This window comes from Nelumbo nucifera, chromosome 5 (assembly GCF_055504915.1).
Source record: "Nelumbo nucifera cultivar China Antique chromosome 5, China Antique-T2T, whole genome shotgun sequence".
Taxonomy (NCBI): Eukaryota; Viridiplantae; Streptophyta; class Magnoliopsida; order Proteales; family Nelumbonaceae; genus Nelumbo; species Nelumbo nucifera.
Genome location: NC_142653.1, coordinates 22,201,560 through 22,219,393, shown reverse-complemented (window position 1 = coordinate 22,219,393; position 17,834 = coordinate 22,201,560). Strand labels below are relative to the sequence as shown.

At 40.4% G+C, this 17,834-nt stretch overlaps 2 protein-coding genes across 5 annotated transcripts in view; one reads left to right on the top strand and one right to left on the bottom strand.

Annotated features, from left to right (window-relative positions):
• Positions 1–650: 650 nt before the first annotated feature.
• On the top strand, positions 651–2,734 carry LOC148791285 (anthocyanidin 3-O-glucosyltransferase 5-like). Its single transcript, XM_088887305.1, has one exon. It carries the CDS (start codon positions 942–944, stop codon positions 2,100–2,102), a length of 1,161 nt encoding a protein of 386 aa, XP_088743431.1. The 5' UTR covers positions 651–941; the 3' UTR covers positions 2,103–2,734.
• A 3,548-nt stretch (positions 2,735–6,282) lies between these two features.
• The window catches only part of LOC104595759 (aminopeptidase P1-like), a 42,338-nt gene continuing 30,786 nt past the window's right edge, over positions 6,283–17,834 (bottom strand). For 3 of the 4 annotated variants that reach the window (XM_010256633.3, XM_010256634.3, XM_088887617.1), the window contains 2 exons: positions 9,811–9,935; positions 6,283–6,765 (listed from right to left, as the gene is read on the bottom strand). In XM_010256633.3, coding sequence (XP_010254935.1) covers positions 6,604–6,765; positions 9,811–9,935 — 287 coding nt within the window. In that variant the 3' untranslated portion in view covers positions 6,283–6,603. Of the gene's footprint in view, positions 6,788–9,810; positions 9,936–17,834 lie in introns of all 4 variants that reach the window. The other variant, XM_088887618.1, reaches the window with a different exon arrangement.

The following is a 17,834-nucleotide window of genomic DNA, read 5'->3' as shown; positions in this document are numbered from 1 at the left end:
TTCTTCGATCTGATTCTGGTGGAGAATACATGTCTCATGTACTTCATGATTTTTTAAATGAAAAAGGTATTCTCTCGCAACGTTCTTGTCCACACACACCTCAACAAAATGGTATGGCGGAGATAAAGAATTGTCATCTCTTAGAAGTTGCTCGTACTTTGCTACTTGAGTCTTCCGTTCCTCCTCAGTTTTGGGTAGAAGCTTTATCTACAGCAGTTTATCTTATTAATAAACTGCCTTCTCAAACTCTAAACCTTGAGTCTCCTTATTTTCATCTCTATCAACAACATCTTCAGTATGGGCATTTACATACATTTGGTTGTGTTTGTTTCGTTCATTTGCCTCCTCTTGAACGTCATAAACTTTCTACTCAATCTGTTAAATGTGCATTTATGGGATATAGTATAAATCATAAAGGTTTTGTTTGTTATGATTCCTCTTCTAAGAAGCTTCGTGTTTCTCGCAATGTTGTTTTCTTTGAAAATCAGTTTTTCTTTCCAACTTGTGATTAGTCATTTTCCGATATCGCTATTCTTCCTAGCTTTGATGAATCGTCTTCTTCTCCTGAACGTTTCAAGCCTGGATATGTGTATGAACGACATCATTCACCACCGCCCCTTCCAACTCCAGATCTGTCACCTGATCGTGCTCCGGCTATCTTGAGACGCTCCACTAGAGTCATCCCTCTAGTGGAGCTCGCCAAATGGCTGATCACCACTCACAGTCACCGCGTTAACGTAACCATCTTCTTCACCACCACCGTTGTCTCAACCGCTCGATCCCAATTCCTCCAATCCCTTACAGCTTCCGACTGCCTCCAGACTATCCAACTCCCACCAGCTGATATCTCAGGCCGACTGTCCACTGATGCGGCGCCGGTAACTCGTTTATGTGTGATTGTGAAAGAATCCATCCCGGCCTTTCGATCAGTGGTCACTGCTATGGCGTCACGGCCTACAGCCCTCATCGTTGATTTATTTTGCACCGATGCTTTTGACGTCGCCGACGAGCTTGGAATACCCAAGTACGTGTACATCACATCATCGGCAAGGTTATTGGCGCTGAGCCTCTACTTGCCAACGCTTGATCAGGAGATAGAAGGCGAGTACGTCGACCTGCAAGAGCCGATCCACGTCCCTGGTTGTAAGCCGGTTCCGGTGGATGACATTGTTGATCCCATGTTGGATCGAACGAACGAGCAGTACGCTTGGTATTTGGCACATGCTTCCAGGTATGCTTTGGCCCAAGGAATTCTGCTGAACTCGACGGAGGATCTGGAACCGGAAACGCTTAAAGCTCTTAGAGAGGACCCTGTTCTACGACAGATCTCGAAAGCTCCCATTTATCCGGTGGGACCAATAGTCAGATCTTTGGACGAGTTTACAGGCCAAGAGGAGAAAGAGTGCCTAGCATGGCTAGATGAACAACCCACTGAATCAGTGCTTTACGTCTCCCTCGGAAGCGGGGGGACATTATCAAACGAGCAGCTCACTGAATTCGCATTGGGGTTGGAACTGAGCCAGAAAAGATTCGTCTGGGTGGTACGGCCACCCGCCAGGAAGGAGACAGCGGCGAGTTTTTTCACGTCCGGCAACGTAAGCTGTGGCCCGTCAAAGTACCTGCCGGAGGGGTTCATGACTAGAATCAAGGGAAGAGGGTTTTTTGTAAACACGTGGGGTCCGCAGACGGCGATCTTGCGCCATGCATCCATAGGCGGATTCCTGTGTCACTGTGGGTGGAACTCGACTCTGGAGAGCATAGCCAACGGAGTGCCTGTGATCGCATGGCCACTCTACGCCGAGCAAAGGTTGAATGCAACGATGCTAACAGAGGATTGGGGCATGGCGATCCGGACGGAGCACTTACCAACGAAGCGTTTGATAGGTCGCGAGGAGATAGGGAGACTGGTTCAGTTGGTGTTGGGCAGTGGAGAGGGGAAAGCGTTACGGAGCAGAGCTAGGGAGCTCCAAATTAGTGCATTAAGAGCTATGGGTGATGGTGGATCTGTGCATAATTCACTCTCGCAGTTTGTTCGAGATTGTGAGATGAGCTTGGAGAGGAGCCAGCAGGAAAAGACTCCAAAGTCCAAAGAAAAATGCTGATCAGAGCCCATGACGACGTACTTTCAGACTCAAAAATACAAGTCATTTGGTTCCATTTAGTGAATATATATCTCTGCTGCTATGTTTAACGACGACTTAAATATTGTAGTATAATACTATAATATGTATTTTTCTTTTTGTTTTTGTGTTGATATTGATCAATATCAGTCAGAGCAAAGTCCATTCGAATATCCATCATGGCCTAGCATTGGGAATTTCTCCGCATGAAATAAAGGATAAAAGTAGGGAGATATTCCCGATGCAAGGTTATAGGACTTTACTCTGACTGTTGTTTGTTTATCTGCTTTCTCGGAGATGGGATTCAGTCATTGGAAGGCCCATTCAAATCACTATCATAGCCTTGTATTGGGTCCATGAAATAAAGTATAAAAGTACAGAGATGTTCCCGATGCAAGGCAAGCTGTTCGAACAGGTCTTGCAGTGACTGAAGCCGATCAGAATTTTATAGCCCCATACAGGGGGAATGCATCTGACCGTTGATCGTGAATTGATGTTAAATTCACGGACAGGATGTGATTTATAGGGGGAGAGGGTTAATAGGGGGTTGGAATTCAGAATTCTTCATCGGTTGTATCCGTATTAAACTTTTTTGCCGTTGAACTTTTACATTATGACAAATACATTTTTACCGTTAAATCCAATAGTAAAAATCGTTAAATTACCAAAATAGTTTACTAAACTTTTTTTATTTTCTTTTTCTTGCCCATTTTCTGTTAAAACCCAACTAATCCAAAAAATACCTCACTGTCTGAAAAAGAGTCTCGTCTCGCTGCTCTCACCCTTAACCCTTTGCAATTTTGCCTTTCTACTTATTTTCTGGCGCACCAGTACAGCGGGAGTAGAGTCTCCGGCACACCTGCAGAGCGAAAACAGAGTGGTAGGCTCAAACTCTCTCTCGGTCTCTCCTGTCTCAGACTCTAGTTCAAAACTTGTGCCAGAACACCAATCCAACCTAATTGAATTTCTAAGCTCTGAGGGAGATTACTTTGGGAGAGAAACAACAGAAAGAAAGAGAGAGAAGCTCTAAGCCCTAAGGCTGAGTTTGAAAGGAGTATAAATGCAAATATGTAGAGTGCAAAACCTTATATTTTGTATTATTCTGTAAGGATTTACACTACATATTCGTATTTGTACTTTCCAAACTGAGCCTAAGGTATATCACTTTGAGAGAAATAGAGAAAATGACAGAAATAATGATAGAGTTTGGAGTTTTAAAAGCCTTGGAAATGGTGAGATAGCAAGTTGGGTTTCTCGAATGCCAATGTATAAAAATACAAACACATGTAGAGAAGAAACAAGCCACATAAATTTCTGTAACATGGCAACGTTATTGTAGGATCTACCTGATCATTTTCATGTTTATCGGTTTTGTTGGTTCTGTTGTCTCAATATCGATTTTGATGAGGGGTAATTTGGTCTTCCGAATTATATCGCGACACGTGACCTTCAAGCGATACCTCGGCATTGAATAAGTGAACCAGCTTGGCAAGTCAGTCTAAAACACCTCACTAGGCCGACGTCTACTACCTAGGCCGGGCCGAGCTAATAGGTCTCCCAATATATAGTGACCTACCTCAAAGACCGACCGAGCTGTAAGAACCTATGGCGACCTGCAAGTCGAGCGCACTGACTTGTCTCGTAGATACATTACTAGCTCGAGATCTCTGAAGCATTAATGCATCGACCATAGGCCGGCCTACCGCATTGCATGCATCTGAATTAATCGGATAGACCGTAACCCCCGCGTAGATCATGTAACCGACATAATTACTCGCCCGACCAAGCGGAAATAGCTCCGTGAGAGCAATGAAACCCGTTGTGAGAAGGCTCAAGTCACTCACACCTATATAAAGTCCTCATTCTTACCAGTGAAGGTATGTGTGATTAAGCTCTCAAGCATTCCTATCTCCTAATGAACTTTCAGAAACAACTCTCTGACTTAAGCATTGGAGTGCCCACCCCGGGTACTCTAATTATGTCCTTGCAAAACAAAATAGCTCGGCCATCTACAGCTCGTTCCTGACAAGGTAATCATTCGAATCAGCGTCCAAGCCACCTAACACACGAGAGCGTTCAGATCGCCCTACATCAGATTTCATCTGAAGTGAATGGGTGGCTTCTAGCAAATCAAACTTTCCGATCGGGGGATGAGTCGCAAAAGTTGAAGAGGATTAAAGCTCTACTCGGGGCAATCATTAAGCCTACTAAGACAATTCAGGGTTTCTATGAGATTTTTTTTTCATTTCTATGAGAATAAAAAGATTTGAATTTTTTTGTTGGTTCTATGGAGAAGACAATGAACTTCAATGGAGAAGACAATGCATAGTGGAGAAACTTTTTCAATAGTTAAGTTTCATCGAGAAGACAATGAACAATGGAGAAACCATTTCAGTAGTTAAGTTCCATGGAGAAGACAATGAACATTGCAAAGTGTAAAATTGGTAAGATGATTTCATAAATTTAAGGGTAAAATAAATTAGAAAAGAGTAGTTTGGGCATTTAGAGAATTTTATACAACCGAATGAGAATCTTTTCGAAGTCAACTGACGGAGCACTATCGGAGGGGGGTCTTTGTTTAATGGCTAAAGTTTAGTAGGTCTTTGTTGCAAATCGAAGTCAACTGACGGAGCGCTTTGGGAGGTATGGCTGAATTTACAGAGACAGAACTTAGGGTTCTAGCTCCATTTGCAGGGAAATGAGAAGATGTCAAGAAGTGGAGCACCGCGAGAAAGAAGGTTGCTTACGTTTTCAGTTTTCTCGGTTTGTTGGATAGAGATTCATTTACATATCACCATCCATATATCAGATCTTACTGTCGGATAAAATGAGACTAAGTGCAAGGTGTTCCATGAAGCTACTAGTTGCGCCATAGCCGAGTGCAATCCATTTCTCTCCAAATCGGGGGTGCATAGAGTGTATGACTTGAAAGAAACAACTTATGACTGAGAAAGGAGATGGACAAACAGGAGATTTTGGGTCCGAGAGGTGGTTGAGAGGAAGGAGAGAATGAACAATAGATCTCTTTGTGCGTTAGTTAAGTGAAAAGTGCATTTCTAATAATAAAACATTAAATCAAAAGGAAGAGTTAATAGGAAAGGGTACTTTAAGACAATACTAAAACAGTAAAGGTAAAAGTATACTAAAACAATTTTTTTTAAGGATAGTTGAAGAAATTTGTTCAAATAAAATATGAAAAGCTTATAATATACGGTAACTGAGAAGCTAACACATGGATCCGGTAACTGTTTGTTCAAAACTAACACATGGAGTCGGTAACTGAGAAGCCTGAAGTATTCAGTCTCTGATGCACAGGGGACTTTGGTGCTCGGAAGAGAGAAATGAATTGTCGTAAAAGAAGGAACTCTCTGGCCTCCACTCCGTTCGTTCCCAAGGTTCAGTGAGTGAAGAGTTCAAAGACCCTTTTTTGGTATTACATATGATATGGGTTTACCAAGCTTTTACCATGCATGTTATCCAAAATGGATTCTGCCTAAAAAATAATAGGGGGTTACCGAACTCTCTCTTCATCATCATCCCCAAACTATCCGGCAAGTAAGTTCCTGAAAAGTAATAGAGAGAGGACTGAGGGGTTGCCTCTCTGGTTGGTTTGGCGACCATGAAGAAAGATTAAATGATTTGGTTTGCCCAAGTTTTGAATTTTTAGGGGCAATTTTGGTATTTAAATTTTTTAGAGTGCACTTTTAAGGGTTTCAAACGGTGCAATGACGTTGTTTATGCTATATAGGGCTGGTCAATAAGGCAAAGTTAATTGTGAAAATTCGGGGTATATATAAAGTAGTTTTTCAAATGTACAGGGCATATAAGTACTAAAAACCTTTCCTGATTGCAATCTGGGTATTCAGATGCAAAATTACTAAAATACCCCTGAAGATATCTGAGGTTGATTTCCAAATGGTTAAAGGCCATAAACTCCACAATTTTTGGGGTTTTAACTTAGCACCCTTGAGGATATCAATTCAAACCAAGTTAGCACTTTTGGGGAGTTAAAATACTAAATTTACCCTTGGGACTATCCATTCTTTGTGGAGTACCTTAGTAAATGTCCATCCCAATTAACAGTCCCACCGGTAAATCCGGTAAGTAACTCTTTTTCTTAATTTTATTATGCATTGGGAACTTCAATCACTCTGTCCAAAAAGATGCGAAGGAGGCAAAGAGCTTTATAGTGGTACACAAGATAATGTACATGGAGTCATGGACCATTCAACAATCCCAAGCTCCTCGTGCACTTGATTATCCTTTATTCACCATAATTTAAGAAGTTAAAAGAGAGGAACTCCTCAATATTATCAAGTTTGTAACTAACTGGATTACCATGGACCAAGGCACGACAGTTGGACACAATTGGATTTTCATATCAATTAAATTCATAAATGCCCCTAATACCAGTATTTCCCCCTGCATGATAATAGCTCAAGCGATGAATGGCACTGCAAGAGGGCTTCCAAGAGAATACCAATTAGACGCTAATGGGTTCGGTGGCCTTCTTCAGCCATGCCATCTCGGATTCATCCAAGAATGGCGCCAGCAGTTCCCTACATCTGGCATGGTATGTATTCACCCATTCTATCTCCTCAGGTGCTAGGACTCTCAAGTCCATCAACTTCTTCTGATACGGTGCCTGCGGGTAATATTAGACACTCCTGTTAGAAATATTCAAAAAGGATGAGTAAAATAGAACGGGTTTCCCCATCTAATAAAGCATACAAGAACACACACAAGTAAGGGTGATCTAGATTACTCATTTGATTAATTAACAAACCCCAAACAGAATATCTCCTAGACCAAGGAAAAAAAAACTCATTTAGCCATCGCAAACACCTCATCAACTTTGATTCTTTCTTGAACAATGCAGGGCCAAATGTCACATTCATGTCTTGCCATATTTACCTAAATTTCTAACAGGTGCAGATATTTTCATAATATAATTTGTTAGACATACCATTTTATATGTTTAAAGTGTTAATGCCATAGAATACATCTAGAAACAGCCATACATATCTAGTACTGTATCCAATAATTATTAGATATGATACTGGTACGCTAAGCATGTGCAGGTATCTGTGTATCATAGATTTTTTTTTTTTTTTTTTTTTTTCAACAGGCAAGGTAATATCTCTCATTAAAAAAAAAAAAGACAAATTACAAACAGCCCATGTACACAGATGCTGTACAATTGGAATATACAAAAACAAAGCAAAAGAACATAATTAAGAAAATAAGGATCCGGCATTAAAAAAAAAACACCAAGTCAGATGGCCAAGACCCCATGAAAAGGAGTTTGAATGCTTAACTAGGAACATAACAAACCCTTTAACTTGCTTTTTACAGTGTCTCGCAAGTTTCTTTCTACATTGTATCATTGATTTTCTAAAACAAAACAACTGTCACATCAGCAAAGTCATATTGTTTTTGTTTTGAAAAATAAGATCATTCATATTGGTGAACACCCCCTTAACTACCACTACACTGACTACACTAAGAGATGGAGAGGAAGGAGAACCAAAGAGGACAATAACCGTGCTTAGCGATAACACAAAGAGTCAAGGATTTCTATAAAGCCAATCTACACAAAGGTGAGTGCATTGTTGTCTCAAGGAATGCTAACACCATTTACATGTACCCAAGAACACACTTTTAACACGCTGAATAAGACTCAAAATTTCTCAAAGTTCACCATGATAGCCAATGTCTCTCTCTCTTCTTGGCATCAGTACCAACAATCACTTTGTCCTCATTCATAATTCTAGACTAATATTGAAATTTATCCAAATTGAATGTAATATGCGAAAGAGATCATGAAGGGAGCTGAGAATGTCACTGCATGACAATGACACTAAGACAAGCCAAGAGTCAGATAAGTATCACGATGCACCAAGGCAAGGGTGAGAATTTGAGGATGAGGATGCAAAGGATGCAAAAAGAGGAACCAGAGTGACACTGTAAGGCAATCCAAGGCTAGGTTTAACCAGGTCTACATAATGTGTTCAGGATGTCACTGGTAGGTGCCTAAATGATTGCTAATGGTGCCACCATGGTAAGCTGAAGTATTTTTTATGCACTGAGAGGTTTCAAAGGATGGCAAAGTGGTTCCATAAATAAGTAACAAGGCAAGCTAACAACTGGAAAGTATTGAGAAGTTCATAGAGGTAGCCAAAGTGACTTCACCAACACTAGAGGCCAGTCAAGAACTGGCCAAAGATATGTAACCACTGGGAAGTCAGCATAAGGTCTCCCTTGTCATTTGCTGATCTCAAGGGTGTTGAGCATCTAGATTGTTGGAGCCCCAAATTATTAGGCATCAGGATTGAAATTGATGAAATACTAAGGGGGATCATAATATAGAGTTGATGACTGAAATTGATGTCTGGAGTTCATCAGGATTCTAAGATGTCATCTGGACATCATTGTTGCTGATGTGGAACTGGACTAGAATCAGCATGTTCTGAGTAATTAATGAGCTGGCCAAGAATCAAGAAAATATTATTTTGGGTTTTTTTTTTGAGAAAAGGTAAAGTATGATTATATTAATAATAGGCCCTGTGTACATTGGGTAGCTGTACAAAAGAAGGACCTCAAAAGAAGGCCATCCTCAAAAAAGTATAATCAGAAAAACTATCTTTAAAACAGTATGTATAGACATCCAACTTTTCAAAACCTCTATTGACCAGTTAATGACCTCTGCTTCAGTAGAAGATTTTTTTTTCAAAAATCCTATTGTTTCTTTCTGACCACACAGCCCACAGCACTGCCAAAGGGATGGAATTCCAGCATAATTTTCCTTTTTTAGACATCCCCTGAATCTGCCATTCCTCAAACAGAGCTCTAACTGAGGCTGGCATACACCAACTTAGATTCAGAGATTTGAAGAAGTGAGACCAAACTGCAGAACTAAACTTGCAGTGGAGGAAGAGATGCCCAGATGATTCCACTTGCTCATTGCAAAAATAGCACCTCCAATCTGACAAAAAGAGCCATTTTTTCAGCGGCATTTCTTTGGACAAGCACCTGTCCAGAACCACCACCCATACAAAAAACTTGACTTTAGGAGAAGACAAAGTCCCCCAAACTGCCTGACTAGGGAAAGGAGCTTCAAACCTCCCCACTATAAAATTGTAAAAAGATTATTTTGGTTTCATGCAGGACATCATACGTTGCTTGTAATGCAGTGATTAGAGACTTAAACCATGTCCAAAACCAGCTGCTGGCTGGCAAATTTCCAAGCATTGAAACAAAGATGCTTGTAATGCAGAAGAATAAGACCAAGAAAACAATCATCCATGAGGAACCTTAAAAAATATTAGTTACCTATATTTGATTACTTCGATACTATTTTTCTTTGCTTGAATTTCAACCTCCCATACACACCCACCAAAAAACAACAAAATTTTCTTGTAAGGTTATCTTTTAATGCAGAAAATTGAATGACAAAGACTTGAAAATAATTGAAGACAATGTCAAACAAAATAGGATTTTCATTTGGCCCCAACCAAGCAAAATTGAAGGTTCTCTTCAAATTTTTGAAGAAACTTACTTTTTAGTGTTTTTACTTATCCTTTTTGTGAATTTAAACAATTCTAGTCAGGCCTATTAAACCACTATTATTATGAACTGGAATAGAATTACATACAAAATAATGAGAATAAATGACAAAACTAAAACTTACCCAAGTTATGTGCTCAAATGATAAGTAGCCTTTATCCCCAAAATTGAATTTTGTGTCTGCCTCCTTGACTATAAGCACATTCTCCAATCTAATACCAAAGCTCCCATCTTCATAGTAACCAGGTTCTGAAAATCCAAATATAAAAATTGTTTATCAACCATTTCATACCTATTTTCTGGTTATTGAAAAGACAAGCATGCCACAATGAATAAAATACACCTGATGCAGAACCAGCAAATATCATTTCTTGCACCAGATTTCGTTTTCATGATAGAAACATTTATGGAGTTATAGAAATGAAATCAGACGTTTTAAATAGTTTTCAAAGGATATGCAATTGGAAATTCAATGGGTCCAAAGGTCAGATAATAGTTTGGCTAAACAAAGGGGTGAATAAAGCAACAGTTATTTTGGGCTCAAATGCAAAATTTGTAGTGGGGAGAGATAGCAGGGGCTAATTAATAAATTGTGTTATTTATCAAAAAATACCATAACCAAAATTTCTGGTTATTCTTGCCTAGCCTAAAAACTCAAAATTCTATCCCTATCTATGCACCATAGGTTTTATCTTGTTTACCCCCAGTAACCATTTCAATCCTCTACACAAAGAATATAAAATACCACCAAAATCTAGGAGGTTTGGCCACAGTAGTAGCTCTGTGTTCAGTCTAGGGTAAGAAATTACAACTGTTGGGCTGACAGAAAAACAATAGATGAGAAATACATTTAGAACCAAAATGTATATTCATGCATCTCTTCATCAGATAAGAGAAGGGCATGAAATGCTCCTTCCCCTTTTAAAAAGCTCCCTGTCCAATCTGCCTGCATTCTATCTTTCCTTACTTCCAATTCCAAGTAAAGTGGCCCAAAGAATTGAGAGGCTGTAGAGGGACTTTTATGAAAAGGTTGGGAGGAGGACAGGAAGAAAATCCACTTGGTTAATTGGGATAAGGTGTGCTCTCTGAAAGTTAAAGGAGGATTGGTCATCAGGCGAATGAGGATTTTCAATAAGGCTCTTCTTGGGAAGTGGATCTGGAGATTTGGTTTGGAAAGAAACAACTGGTGGAGGAAGCTAATGGCAACTAAATACAACACAGATAGAGGAGCTGGATTACCACTTCTCTCCCCTCCTTAGGCTGCTCCGTTTGGAGGAAAATGTTAGAATTGTTAGAATTAGTTAATAGGGGCATTATTGTCTTTTCATGTTAATTTTCTATCTTATGTCTGATGTAACTTACCGAAGGGTATTGTAGCCATTTCAGCTTTAGTAGAATGCTAATACAACCTGGGTTGACAGTAAGGAGAGGTGGATTAGATTTGTCCTTGCTAGTCTTCCCTCTTTTCTTCTCTTTCCCTTCTCTTTCTCTTCCTATCTTCTTCTCTTTCTTTCTTCTATCCTTTTTTTCACCTTTTCTTTTCTTTATTAAAGTTGGAATAGAAAATAATGGACATTCTCCCCATTTTCAGCAGAGGTTTAAATCCCATCCAGGGAAGGGTGGCAGGTTGTCCTTTTGGAAAGATCCTTCGTGTGGAAACACTCCTTTATCAGAGTTATTCCCACAATTATCAGTTAGCTGATCACCAAGATGCAGTGATTGTTGATTGTTTTGAGGTGATTGGGAATTTAGTAGCATGGTGTCCTCTCAGAAGGAATTTTCAGGATTGGGAAATCGCAAACCTGGATGATCTACTTGAGCTGCTATCCCTCCAACCCCTGAATCTGGTCAAAGAAGATAGTTGGTCCTGGACTTGAAGCACAGATGGTCTCTTCTCAGTCAAGTCCTTTGCCACAAACCTGACGGCAAATTTTTCAGAAGACATGCCTGCTTCCAGAATCTGGAATCCAACCTCTCCCTCAAAAATCAATGCTCTGATGTGGGCTGCAGCTCTAAACAGATGTTTAACTAAAGCCCATCTATTTAAGAGAGGGATCCAGCTTCAGGATCAGAGTTGTGTGTTGTGTGATCAAGAAGTGGAAGACAACAGCCATTTGTTTCTGCACTGCTCTATCTCTGCTAGAATTTGGAATCATTTTCTCTCTTCGTTGGGTCTTGCTTGGGCTATGCCAGTTTCAGTGAAAGAGATGTTCTGGAGCTGGGGGTTACAAGGGTTGTCAAAGCTTGCTTCAGCAGTGTGGATGCCCATTCCGACTGCAGTTATCAGTAGGGGTGGATTTGAGCCGAGCCGAGCCAAGCCAAACTGTACGAGGCTCGAGCTCGGCTTGCCAAGGTAGTACAAGGCTCAAGTTTGACTTGAGAAAAAATGTTTTATAAAAATAAAAAAATTATATATAAAGAAATATTTTTTATTTGATATTCAAAAAATCAAGAATTATAATAATTAGTTATTCTTATATATAAAAATAAAAATGTTATATATATAATATTTTTATTATATATATTATTTTCTACAATTTTAATTTATCATTATCCTGATCACTCGGCTCGTGGCCACCCCTAGTTATCAGCACCATTTGGGCAGAAAGGAACAAAAGGCTCTTCCAAAATATCTATAAGGAACCGGAGGGCCTGATATCCATTTCTTTTTGAAAGCTGATTTCTTAGGTCTCGGCTTCGAAGGGGATTCAGGCTTCTCGGTTGGGGGCTAGGATGAATTCTAGGAGCCTTTGGCATTTGTAATCTTGTTCTGTTTGGGCTGTTTCCCCTGCTAAGGTGTTTTCCTTGGGGGGTCCCTTTTTACTAGTATTTTATATCAATAAAATTTACCTTACGTCCTTACCTTTTCACAAAAAAAAAAAAAGCTCCTTCCCCTTTGTTCAGGATGAGGAAGAGAGTACTCATAGGAACTCCTGCATCCCTACAACAAAGCATGCCCTAAAAGAATAAAAGGTGCATATACAAAAGAAAAACTACATGCACATGTTGACCAATTTTAACTATTATCTTTTTTGTTTTTTGATAGATGTACCCATTTCAACTCCTAGATACAACAGAATAATTAAAATCCAAGACAAAGAAATGTGCAAAGATTGAAGAGATCACAAGAATAATCCTTTTCAAACTTCTCAAAGCATAATAACGATGCTTTTTCTACTTCTGTTTTGAGGGCAGATTTTTTTGAAGGGCCCTAAATAGATATACATGTACAGAACTTCATTGTACAGAGGTCCATACTTTTTTTTAATTGAAAATTTAACTCATTACTCAAAGAAAGATATGTTACAAATAAGCCCAGAGAGAGGCTCGAGGTGCAGCCTCACTCTTTAAGAACAAATCAGGACTACATGAGATACTAGTTACCATTAGAAGAGAGATTATACACAATCATAAAGCTGCCCAGAACAGAGAAACCCTATTAACCCCTTGCTGTGCAGTAGAATCAGCCATCTCATTAGTCGATCTTCTTACCCATTGGATCCTCACTATCATATTCCTAGTTACCCAAGCCACCTTATTAAGAAGATCTCTGAAACCCCAGACAGTCGAATCTGGATCCAGCAACCATCCCACAACAACCTAGGAATCGCCTTCAATTATCAGCCTTTCAATACCAAGTCGGCTGGCTAGCTGAATCCCCTGTACAGCAGCTAATAGCTCTGCTCTGGTAGAATCTCCCAAGCCGACTGGAACTGAATATACTGCTAAGATATTGCTGTCCTTGTCTCTCAAGATTCCTCCTATACCAGAGGGGCCAGGCTTACCTTGGCTGCTTCCATCAAAGTTTAGTTTAACAAACCCTTCAGGAGGAGGGACCCAAACTACAAGAAACCTCTGTTTTGAAGATGAGAAGTACTAGCCATCATTGACCAGTTCCTCCATAAGTCATCAAAGGAGAAAGACTGGGCTAAAGAGGTTGTTCTCAACCATTGTATCGCCCTTAAGAAAATGCAATCCTTCAACTCAGAAAGGCTTCTTTCCTTATTGTGGAAGATTCTAGTGTTCCTTTCCTCCCAAATAGTCCAAAGGGAAGCTGCCCTAATGCATCTCCACATTAATCTTCCTCTTTCTGATTGATTGCCAAGGACTGAGGGTTCAAACAACTGAGAGACTTCCACTGGCAGCAGCCACCTGCAACGAAAGAGGGCAAAATCCAACCCCAAATAGCTGTAGCAACAGGGCAAGATAAGAACAGATGGAAACAGTCCTCACCATTGGATTTGCAAAGAGCACCAGTTTGGGGACAAGCAGAAGTAAGGCCTTTTCTTCTGCACCTTGTCCAAAGTATTAACTTCCCAAGGAACACTTCCCAACAACAAACAGAGACCTTTGGGGGAATGAGCTTAGTCCAAACTTCCTTAACAGGAAAGGGTACATAGACAGAGGACAAGCAAAGGATTTTGAAAACAGAAGCAACTGAAAAGGCACCTTTAGAAAAAGGGAACCAAATCCTTTCATCTGACTTAAGGGGGTTCAAACAAACATTAGCCAAGAGAAACAAGAGGTCTGTCACACAAGTCAATTCTGCCTCCCTTAGACCTCTTCTAAACCCTAAATCTCAATTCAAAGAACCAGGGGTGATAGGAAAAGAAAGACACCTGGCCATAATCTCATTTTTCCTCAGGGAAACTGAATAGAGAGAAGGAAAAAGATCCTTTAGGGCTGAGTTACCCAACAAAATGTCTTACCAGAACCTTACTAAATTCCCAGAACAAACATCATACCTTATATAACGAAGGAATTCGGGGAGGATCTTTGAAATTGCTTTCCATGGTGAAGCCAAAGTAGCCTGACTAGATGAGCCAGCATCCCAACCATTGTCCAAGCAACCATGTATACTACCTATAACCACATGCCACAAGGACCCTCTCTCTTGAGGCCACCTCCACAGCCATTTGCCCAGCAAAGCTGTATTCTTACACGCTACATTTCCTAAGCCCAAACCAACCTGTTCTTTATTCCTACAGACCAAATCCCAACTTACTAAGTGATCCCTTTTCTCCTCCCTAGGTTCCTAAAGAAAATTCCTCATCAGTCTCTCTAACCTCTTGGATTCCCTGATAGGGATTCTGAAGACAAAGAGAAAGTAAACTGGTAAGTAGGCTAAAGTGGCCCTAATCAAGGTAACTCTACCGCCCAGGGAGATGTAATTCTTCTTCCAGGAGGCCAACCTTTTCTCAAACTTCTCCAACACTGGAATCCAAAAGCATCTCTCTTTAGGATTTGCACCAAGAGGGGGACCAAGTAGGACATAGGCCAAGAGGAGATGGGGCAACCTAAGCACTCCACAAAAGACTCAATCATCCTATCCTCCAAATTGATGCCTACTACAAACTTTTGGCCCAATTAATCCTCAAATTGGAAACACTTTCAAATAAAAGGATCAAATCTTTAAGGTTCCTTACCCTCTTTAAATCATCCCCTTCACAAAAGATTATTATATCATCAACAAATTGGAGGTGGGTAATTGGTATTTTGCTCCTTGTCTTAGTCCTCTAAAGGCTGGAAAGAAATCCCTTACAACGCCATTAACTAACACCAAGTAATGAAAGAGCTTATGCACCCAAAAATCCATTTGCACCACCTCTCCAAAACCACAATTCCTAAGTACCTCCACTAGGAAGGTCCAATCCACCAAGTCATAGGATTTTTCTAAATCCAGCTTACATACAAACCCTTGTCGGCCACTCCTCCGAAAGTCCTCTACACATTCATTAGCTATCAATATCTGATCAGTTATGTGACTGCCTTGTACAAAAGCTCCTTGAGCCTAACTAACAATTGAGGAAAGCACCACTTTGATTCTTCTTGAGAGCACCTTCGCCTTTCTTGGGGATTAGGGCGATGAAGGTGGCATTGACTCCTGGACTAACCTTAAAACCATCTTCAAACTCCTTAAGAACCTTAATAACATCATCTTTAATCACCTCCCAACAATCCTGATAGAAAACCATAGTGAACCCATCTAGATCCGATGCCTTTGACCTATCCATTGAGAAAATTGCTTGTCTTATTTCTTCTTCTTCAAAGCTCCTTTCCAACCAAACATTAAAGTCCTCTCCCAATCTTTGCCATTCAAAAACTCCCAGATTCTACCTAGTATTCAAGGGCCTCCTGAATATTGCTTTAAAGTGCTCCACAAAAATGCATGCTATCCCATCCCGAAAGGAAACCTCTTCACCACTGACCTCTAGCTTACCCACAAAATCTTCCTCCTCCTCCCATTGGCTAAGGAATGGAAGAATTCCTTGATTTTTGCCTCCAGGAAATTTCTTCACTCAAGAGGACATCTTCCAACTCTTTTTTTTAAGTTCCATCTCATATCTCTTTCTTGCACACTCAAAGAATCTTGATTCTCCTTTTCATCTAACTCTTCAATTTGAGTCATTAGGAGGGATTTTTGTTCCTCCACTCTCCCGAACTGGGCCTTGTTCCACTCCTTCAATTTGGCTCTAAGCCTTTTTAATTTCTTGTGGAATCTAACCCCCTTCCACTTGACTCCTCTCAAATCTTCGTTCCACCATTCCTTTATCTTATTCACAAAATCCGGGTGAGTTAACCACATGTTTTCAAGCCTAAAGGGTCTTGGTCCATTTCCAAAGGATTCTTGGCCGAGTTTAATAGGGTAGTGATCAAAAGTAACTCTAGGTAGGGCTCTAGCCACTAAATCCCTCTAGTGATTCTCCCACCCCTCATTGAAAAGAAATCCATCCAGCTTAGAGCTGACATGGTTTTCTCGAAAATTTGACCAAGTGAACATAGTTTGCAACAAGGGAATCTCCTTCTACTCACAAGTACTGATGAACTCATTAAATTTTCGCATGCTAGTTGTGATAGTCTGACGTGGGTTGCTGGTTTCATTACAAAATCTGATTACATTAAAATCCCCACCCACACACCAAGGTCCCCTCCCACAAACCTTGTATTCCATACAATTCCTCCCGCATCTTGTTTCTTTCCCTATAGTTATTTGGCTCGTACAAATTGGTTAGAACCCAGATAAAACCATCATCCACATTTCTGAATTTTAAAGAGATTGAGATGTGGGAGAAATTGTATGGAATACAAGGTTTGTGGGAGGACAAAACCTCCAGATGGAAATACAAGGTTTGTGGAAGAAATTATATGGTTCCCACCATATGGTAACCAAACCTCCAGATCCTCCCCACGATGGCAATGAGGACCAACTCACTCCTCTGGCTCTCCACACACTTCTAATCCAATTCCTATCGAGCTCTTGTAGCTTTGTTTCCTGTAGCAAGACTATATCAGGCCTCTCTTTCTTTAGCAGATCCTTAATTACTCTCCTTTTCTTGGCACTCCCTAGACCTCTAACATTCCAGCTGACAATCTTCATGAGAAAAACTTGCTAGTTAACCCTTGTAACTTTTGTTCTACCACCAAAAGTCCCCTTACTTTGCCTCTTTTCTTCTATCCCCTCGGGCACTAAATTCAATGTCACCCTCAATATCTGAAATTAACCTCTCTACCTCCGACCTTTTCTTCTTATTTCTTTTTCCTTTTCCTCCCCATTGATTTGAGTTCCCCACTTCTATTCCCTCTTCCATAACCTTGCCAGACTTCCCAGTAAATACCTTGTTTGGACTTCTAATTGAATTCTCATGCCCTATTTTTCCTGCATCTATAATCTCATTTTTCTCTGAGGATCCTATAAGGTTGTTGAGGCTCATAGCTTCCTCCTTTGCACTATACTCCTCTAATAACACACAAATTTCTTGTAAGATTCTCTCCAATTCATCCTTTTTGTCTCTCCTAGAGAATAAAAGCACTCCTCTCAAACTCACCAACAAGTTCAGGTCTGGCTTCAGCAACAACGTCTTGATGCTGGGATGCTGGCGCATCTGTCACAGGCATGGAATAGAGGTCAATACCAAAAACTGAAATCACAAGGTTACTTGAACTGACGAGGTTCGAAGGGTGAACGCGAAAGTTTTGACCACTTTTTTCGGAGGTTTGGATTTTTCCGGACCCCTATGCTTGTGTTTGTTGTGTACTAGGGCCAAGGGGAAGGAGAAACTTGGACTGGAGGTTACATCAGAGGCTGGCTTATAGAGCTGCCCCTGTTTTGGCGTTCCCGAGCTAGTCTTTTTGGTAGAGTCTTGTCCC

Bases quoted from the DNA above. Each gene is read 5' to 3' on its own strand.
- LOC148791285 (XM_088887305.1), top strand. From the start codon at position 942: ATGGCGTCACGGCCTACAGCCCTCATCGTTGATTTATTTTGCACCGAT.